General features: G+C 46.7%; 1 protein-coding gene across 5 annotated transcripts in view; it reads left to right on the plus strand.

Annotated features, from left to right (window-relative positions):
* The window catches only part of TMCO3 (transmembrane and coiled-coil domains 3), a 42,319-nt gene extending 37,745 nt beyond the window's left edge, over nt 1–4,574 (plus strand). For 4 of the 5 annotated variants that reach the window (XM_015567566.1, XM_006769297.2, XM_015567567.1 and 1 more), the window contains 3 exons: nt 1,326–1,405; nt 2,292–2,441; nt 3,960–4,573. In XM_015567566.1, coding sequence (XP_015423052.1) covers nt 1,326–1,405; nt 2,292–2,441; nt 3,960–4,073 — 344 coding nt within the window. In that variant the 3' untranslated portion in view covers nt 4,074–4,573. Of the gene's footprint in view, nt 1–1,325; nt 1,406–2,291; nt 2,442–3,959 lie in introns of all 5 variants that reach the window. The other variant, XM_015567569.1, reaches the window with a different exon arrangement.
* Nucleotides 4,575–8,468: the final 3,894 nt, after the last annotated feature.

An 8,468-nucleotide genomic window follows, 5' to 3' on the forward strand; every position in this document is an offset into this window, starting at 1 on the left:
TAAATAAATAAATAAAATGAAGGTAAAAATTTGAAAAAAAAAAACAAACTTCACAAACATGTTATTTAAAACAGACATATTTGCTCTAATATTTCTCAAATTGGGTTTCTTGATTTATTAAGAGCCATGCTTTATAACAATAACCACTGTACTTTTTGCTTTGGTTATTCACACTCAATATACCAAAAGGAATTCAGATTAACTTCCTTGCCAACTGAGAAACACGTGTACAATCAGGTTTTTATTCTCTGACTGCTCAGGGACATAACTTTTTTGTTCCAGGGTTCTAAGCAACAAGTTAACAGCATCTGTTTAAGAAGACACCTTTGCTTTTCTGCATACATAGCCCTCGGTGACATGTAAATGAATGGTGGGGTCCTGTGCTTAGCAAACACTCATCGACCTCCTGCCCCAGCCAGGCCCTGTCAGAACCACGAAGATGACCTGTGCCAGCTGCACATCCAGCGCCCATGAGCCACATTCGGTTCTGGGTGATAAGAGTGGATCCTGGGGTCACAGCCACCAGCAAGTGGGAGTGAGGGACTCAGGCTGAGCTCCTGAAGAGTGGCCTCCTTAGAACATCACAGCGAAGGGCAGTCTTTGGCCCAGAGTGCAGGGGGGCTTTTCGTACTCAAGTGGGAGAGCGCTGGTCATGTGGTGCTTGGAGGTGCCCTGAGGCAGTTGTCACATGTCAATGCTACCTAGCACCTTGCAGCCCTGAATCCTTGCTCACTTTCCTATCTGTGGGCCTGGTGTGTGTCTGCAGTGACCATGAGGACAATTGTTTATAAACACGGGTACCTGCTTTAGATGTCATGCTGTGTTCACTCACTGCCCAAATCCACAACTACAGATGAGGAAGCTGAGGCAGAGAGAGGGTAAGAGACATGCCAGCACTTACCGTTGGTTAGTGGTAGGCCCGGGATTTTAGCCCAGAGCCTGTACTCTTTACCGTTGTGCTAGTCCAGGTAGACATTCGGTGTTTGTTGCAAGAATGAGTGGCTTTAAGGAGAAAAACTATAACATAGCTTGCTTGCCCTCCTGTCACAGTTATATGTGGCAAAGACATTGTAACATGGACTTCATCTCACTACACTTTGTTAATGTCACTAAGTCCTGGCTCCAGTCTGTTTGGTGTCAGGGTTGCTCTCCGCATAAACAAACAGCACAACAGGATGGTGCTTACAAGAATTCTTCCCTCTATTGAAACACGTCTGAGGAGCTTGAGAGTTAATAGGTTTATCAGTGAGAAGCAGGTGTGAATTTGTTCGGAGATGGGCTGTGTGATCCTGAAAGAATTCCCATGCCTGTCCTCTTCCTCACAGGCCTCCACGTGTTTCCCACTTTCGTGGTGTACGAGCTCACCATCCTGATGGTCCTCACGTTGGCAGTGGTGATCATGAAGGTAACGAGCCTCTCAGTCATTCGTGATGGGTCACATCCCGGTTATCTTGGGGTTTACATGTCACACTCGCACATACTTCCTCCTGGGCCCAAGTGCCTGCCCACAGCGATGCGAGTCTGTGAGCCCCCAGCAGGGCCACTTACCTGGAACACCTGTCTGTGATGCCCCTCCTCCCCCTCCTGCCACCCCACTGCCTGGGGAAGGTCCGGGTTAGGATACAGGTGTTTTGGATGTGTTTTCCTTGGTTTGTCTCAGAATTGAGTATGTTTGAATCTGGGAGTTAGAAGCTGGAATGGGAGAAAGATAGCTGGAGTTAGATAGCTCTCTGGGCCCTCCAGTGAAGTCAGGAGAATTATTTCACCACTCTCCCTGTCTGTCCTCTAAGAGCACAAATCATTGCGTTCCCTGTATTAACTTTTAATGTCCTGACCTGCTCTGTAGCTATCTGGCTTTGTGGATTATAGAAATTGACTTAAAATATTTCCACTGGAAGGAGCCAGAATCCCCGATGATGGTCTAGCTGCCCTACTAGCTCCAGGCTGCTCACTCCTCTGGAGATTGCTTACATGAGAGAAATACATTCTCTCTTATTAAAAATAAAATTTCGCTGTATAATATTTAATGCTGTTCATTTAGTTTGGGGCGGGGAGGTGGGGGGAAGGTTTTGTTTTCTGCAAAGGAAGCTAAACCCTGGATTTGTCCTTGGTGTTCTGTGTGGTTTTATTTCAGACATTTTGTGTTTATTTGGTGCCTTCAGCATAGAAGTGCCTCTCTGTATGTCCCCTCTGTGTGTTATTCGAGGGCTGCCCCGGTGTTTGTGTCCTCTCTGTCCTGGGTGCTTGGCCACCAGGGCTCTGATTAAGCAGTAACACGGGCACTCTCGCAGTTTGTTCTGGCAGCACTGGTCTTGTCTCTCCTCTTGCCGAAAACCAGCCAGTACATCAAATGGATCGTGGCCGCGGGGCTGGCCCAGGTCAGCGAGTTCTCTTTTGTCCTGGGGAGCAGAGCGCGCAGAGCTGGCATCATTTCTCGGGAGGTGAGTCTCCACCCGCTCCCTGAAAGTGTTCTGGTTGGGCAGGTGCCTCGTCACTGTCCCGTTAGACACTCCTCTTGCTGATGTGTGAGCATCGTGTGTGCGCATGAGTGTGTGTCCACCTTCCATTTGCACTTACATTTTTCCTCTGCATTTTTGCCCATTTTTACTTCTTTTAACTTTATTATTTGCCCTTTTTTAACTGCTATGAACTAGAATTTGATAAGTATCATCTGATGATCCATGATTGTCACTAAATTTGATAAGAAGGAGGTTTTTTTTCTGTGATGGGTGGTGGGGTGTGGCTCTAAAGTGAAAAAAGGACTCCCAACCCCATGGGTAAATATGCCGCACTCTGTGCTTCCTGGTGTTAAAAGTGTAATGTTTAAAACTTGAATATGCTTCCAGGACCAGATAACGGAGTTGAGTATTAGCCCTGAGTGAGCTAAGGGCAAATGGATGCTGTAACCATGGAAAGTATTTGATAACTACAAACAGAGCATTACTGTTTCAGTGAAAACAAGATGGACATCAAAGGGAGTTTTGTTGTTGTTGAATGTATAAAATGTTGGGTAATACTATAGGAATTTGAACTCCCTGCTTTTGAACTGCTAGTTCACTAAGAAATCACATGTGTGCCGGTCTGGAAAACTGCGTACTATGTAGACTGTGGAAATCAGCTGTTTTTGTGCTTCCCAGGGTAGAAACAGTTAACTTCAGGATGTTTTTAAGTCATAGATTTCCAGACACACAAGTTCCTAATAGTAACTTCTATTTAAAATCATTTTTGACTCTATAGCCCTCTTCTGCAATCTGAGTGTCACTCTTTGCCCCTTGTGATGTCTACGTCAGCACAGTTGAACTTCTGGGCCTGAAGGGGTTTGCCCTGCTCTCACTCCCCTCCCTAGGGCAGGGGCCACAGCGAGAGGGCCTCCTGACTGCCCCGCCTTACAGCGTCCCTCCCCAAGTTGTGATGGTGTCAGTAAAGTCCACCCAGCCACGTGACACTGAATATTTGGACCTGCACACCTGCTCCCTATACACGTGGACTGAATGAATATAAAAGCTCTAATTGGTACATGTGAAATGCTGGCAGGCATTCAAAATTACGTGGTTGTCTCCTTGTATCCATAAGTGCGAGGAAAGTAAGTCCTGCTATTAAAGAGCACTTAAAACCATTGCGGGAGAATGGAATTGATGCATGAACTCCATCTGAGACCTGCCCTGAGCCTGTGTCCTCACTCCAAGTGACCCCCAAGGGGTCGGCCTGACTGCCTACTGAGCCCAAGGGGTGACTCCGATTGCACAGACTCCAGTGTGTGCACCAGTGATGCATCGACCTGACAACCTCAGTCCACCTCACATCCAAATGTTGAGGTACCTGTGTCTGTCTGGGGGTGTACCTGAGAGGATATCTGTGGTTTGAGGTGGACATAGTAATCCTGAGGGAGACACACCCCGACTTACCTGTTACAGGTGCACCTCTTAATCCTGAGATGACGCTCAGTTTTCCTGTTGCAGGTGTACCTCCTGATCCTGAGTGTGACCACGCTCAGTCTCTTACTGGCCCCAGTGCTGTGGAGAGCCGCAATTACGAAGTGCGTGCCACGGCCAGACCGGCGTGCAAGTCTCTGAGGCACCAAGATGATAAACAACTTTGCAAAGCAAAACCTGTGTGCAGGGAAGCATGACATTTCAGACAGTTCTGAACTGCACTTTGGGGAACAAAATACGCTATTAAGGAGGGGGGATGTCTTATTTGCCCAGCTTTACAATCTATTACTGCCATATTTTAGAATCTTCCAGAGTAATTTATTGCGTTCAATTGATCATGCACAATATAAACATTACGCTGCATTTTATAAGTCGCCTTGACTATTTTGCCTGGATGTGCCTTTTTTTCGGAAATTAATGTTAACTTTCTATTGTTATTTTATCAATTCATGATATCTTGGTAAAAAAATTAGAAAGCTTTTTTATTTATTGTACAGCTTTGGTGTTGTAATCTGTTGGTCAGTATTTGTTATTAAAACATTTCTGTGACATGAAATTTTAACTCTGGCAATGAGTTTGAAAAGTTACTTTTAATCCTTAAAGCCTATGTTTTCTAAAATGAGATAAATATCTTACAAATGTCTATTTGTTTTTTATTATAACAATTTTAAATAAAACAATTTCATGTCAGTTTTTATTAGGTTATATAATTTTTTAAAAATATTTGGTTTTGGCATTCTTTAATAAAGATCCTTTATCAAAATATAACTAATTGAAACATATTGAAAAGTATTTTAATAAGATTTTTGTGTTTTATTAATCTTTATCAATTTGTTGTTGCTGTCATTTGTATATTACCACACTATTCTCCAAGAGACCAAATTAATGTAGTGCTACTTGCACAGCCTAAGTTTTAACTTTCAATTTTAAAAGTGTATTTTGGTGATTATGTGCCCTATTTTAGAAAACCACACAGATGACTATCTGATCCTTTTAAAGATTCCCTAGCTTCAGTTTTCCTATAAATATTGGCTTTAAGAGCCTAAATATTTGACCAAAATACTTGGACAGACCTGTTAGGTGGAATTATGTATTACAGATATAAATGATGGATTGCAGTAATATAATTAAAACACCTAAAAATGTAGTAAATTACATCTAGTCTGAAGTCAGTCCATGGAGAAATGATATAAACGTGCTTATTTTTAGAAAATAGCATTGGTCATATTCATTTCTAAATTATACAGATGGTCCTGCCCATTCCCTTTGAGTCGTTGAGTGTATACACAGCAGTGTGCTAGGCCTCCTGGCTTGGCCCACTCCTGTGATGATGCTGAGGCCTTCCTATCCTGTCTGTAACACTGTCTTATTCCCTCCCAGAAGCTGGAACATGCTGAAGGCCTCTGGGATACATTTTATTTTGTTTTGGATCTCCGGCATCCCAGCAGAGCCAGAAGTTCATTACGTTTTGTTGAACTGAATGAAACCTATTTGATGCGCTGACATCAAGTTTTCAACAAAACGTGGAGTTCACATCACTCTGAGAATGAAGTAAATAAAGATGCACACCGCCCGGCCAGCATGACTCAGTGGTTGCACAGCGACCTATAAGCCAGGAGGTCACAGTTCGATTCCCAGTCAGGGCACATGCCCTGGTTGTGGGCTCGATCCCCTGTGTGGGACATGCAGGAAGCAGCCGGTCATGATCCTCTCTCATCACTGATGTTTCTATCTCCCTCTCCCTTCCTCTCTGAAATAAATAAAAATATATTAAAAATATATAAATAAATAAAGGTGCACACTTAATGACAAGAGGGAATGCCTTTAGAGGACTCTGCCTGTGGAGAATGCTCCTTGGAGAGTCCTAAGTCATCAGGTCACCACGAAGCCATGGACAGCTCCACCTTCACTTCACCCCCACCAGGGCCCACCCTCCTTCCTCAGTACCTACCAGGGCCCACCCTCCTTCCTCAATACCTACCTGCACCCACCCTCCTCCAGCTCCAGGACTTGGCTTCTTTAGCTTTTACTCACCTGTGTCTTCACCCGCACCTCTTGTGTCTTCTGTGTCTGTAAACTTGCTTCAGTTTGCCCCATACTGAACTCACAAAGCCCTCTCTCAACCCCGTCCTGACTCTCCTTTTTGTCCAGACTCGCAGAAGGCTCAGCGTATTTATCTCCATCCCTTCAAACCGCTGCACCTGGGAGCTGCAGGCCACCTGCCTCCCAGATACCAACATTAAACCAACCCGAACCATCCCCCCGCATCCGCCCCACACACACAGGCCTGCCTCCTCTCAGCATTTCGTGTGTGTGTGTGTGTGTGTGTGTGTGTGTGTGTGTGTGTGAGAGAGAGAGAGAGAGACGAGCGTATAGAGTGAATCCTATTGTAGATATGTGTGCCAAAGGGAAAACGTGTGCTTGCTGACCAGCCCGGTGGTGACATCATCATCTTGAATTTAAAACCGTGTCTAAGGGTTTGATTCCATTCCTACAAGACTGACATGCTTGGAGAATTGAGCTTCCAGCCCTGAGAATTCTAAAGACAGATGGGAGAAGGGTGTGTCGGCCATCTTAACACCAACAAACCCAAGCAGTACTAGCTGCCCGCGAGTGCCTTGTGTCAGATGTCCCCCACGCACTTCATTTGGGTGGTCAGGTGTTACACCTGGAGCTCTCACCGGAAACTTCCACAAGCACGCCACCCCCCAGCTCTTCCTTTTGCAGGTCCCCACACTCCTCGCACGTGCCGCAACCTGTCGGCACCACCTGTTGTGTCCTGGTCTCAGGGGCCAGAATTCCGTCTCCTAAACCTCTGCCGGCAGGGCCATCCTCTTCTGTGGTGTCTAAGGCTTTGCTGAGGGTGCGGAGAGCGGGCTCGCAGCAAGTCAGCTTCCTCGGTTCACACAGCTTGAAGCATCGCACTACACGTGTTATGGAACTTTACTCAGGCCTAAAGGAATCAAAAAGGAGAATGTCACATACCAGGTAGCTACACACTTACACAGGAGAAGATTAAGATGTGAGTAGCAGCTATTAGAGCAAATCTTCCATGGGAGGTTAGGAAAGAAACTTGCCTCATTTATTTAAGGAACAGATATAAAATCAAACATGAATGCATCGTTGATTATGCTCGAACCAGAGGTGAGGGGTGTGTAGAAGTGAAGAAGATAGTTCCTGCCTCTAGGAACCCGTGATCTGGTGTAGTAGATTCATGAATGAATGGTGCAGAAGGGACTCGCTCAGAAGTCAAAACAGGGTTGACCGGGAGAGCCAGGGAGCAGGCAGGAGGAGTTACATGCTGACTGGTCTTCAAGGCCTCTTGGGAGAGGCGTATGGGCTGGACTTGCAGTGGTCAGAGGTCAGTGTGGAAGTGAGCAGGGAGGGCGTTGCCGACAACACAGGGACCTGAGAAGAGTCATGGCACCGCTCAGGTGCGGCTTTGCTGTGTCAGGGCAGCAGGTAAGAGAAGTGAACAGAGCAGAGAGCCCAAGGGGCCCCCTTGAGCTGTCTTCCTCTGAGTGCTAATCCATGGTGTGACAGTGAAGACAGCAGCCATGCTATGGGACACATCCCCTGGTGGTGAGAGTCCTTCAGAGATAGAGCACGGAGGTGACAACTACATCTGCTTTGGACACATTCCCTGCATTGAAAACAGTCCAGCCCTGGCTGGTGTGGCCAGGTTGGGCATCCTCTGTGCACCGAAAGGTTGCGGTTTGATTCCCAGTTGGGGCACATGTCCTGGTTGCAGCTCCCTCCCTGGTAGGGGGCGTGCAGGAGGCAGCTCCCCCCGTCCCCTCTCTTTTTCTCTGAAAAGAAAAAATCAATAAAAAATATTTTAAAACATCAGTTGAGGTGAGGCACAGACTCAGGCCCACCTGCAGGGATGCATGTGATGGCCTCGGGGCCTGGAGCCGGGTGCGAGCACCGTGAGGGCAGACCCCACCGGGCAGGGACAGATGGCTCTTCAAGAAGACAAGCAGTGGCAGGTACTCCAGAAGCAGGCAGGTGAAGGGGATGAAGGGGAGAGGCAGAGTGAACGGGTTCTGCAGATGGGTGACCGCTCTGATACCTCGGACTTTGGACATCCTGCTCCCTGGAGCTTCTTGGATATCACTCTGACGTTCAGCCCTTGGCTGACAGCACAAATGTTAAGGTACTTCTGCAGTGTCATATACGGTATACCCCCTGTTGCCCCACCAAACAGCATGGGGGTTGCCTCTGACCCCTGGGCTGGCACCCCACCCTTGGAACCTAGTAAAGAGCCCCAGGTCCATGCTCTCTACCTGTGACCTTGCTGTGTGGACTTTGCGTATGCCATGTACATTCCAGGGATTGTGAGTAAGATCTCTTGTTTCTCAAAATTCCCTGATGATTTTTGCTGAACTGTATCCTGTGACCATAATAAGACATAAGTGCCAGTCCAGCCACAATATTGGGCCTGGTGGGAAAAATGTTCCTGGGGGCTCATTATGAGTCATATGGGCTCAGAGGCGTGCCTCCGGCTTTCCTAACTGAGCGTATCACTACCCGTAA

The sequence above is a fragment of the Myotis davidii genome, unplaced genomic scaffold (genome assembly GCF_000327345.1).
Source record: "Myotis davidii unplaced genomic scaffold, ASM32734v1 scaffold444, whole genome shotgun sequence".
NCBI classification, from domain to species: Eukaryota; Metazoa; Chordata; class Mammalia; order Chiroptera; family Vespertilionidae; genus Myotis; species Myotis davidii.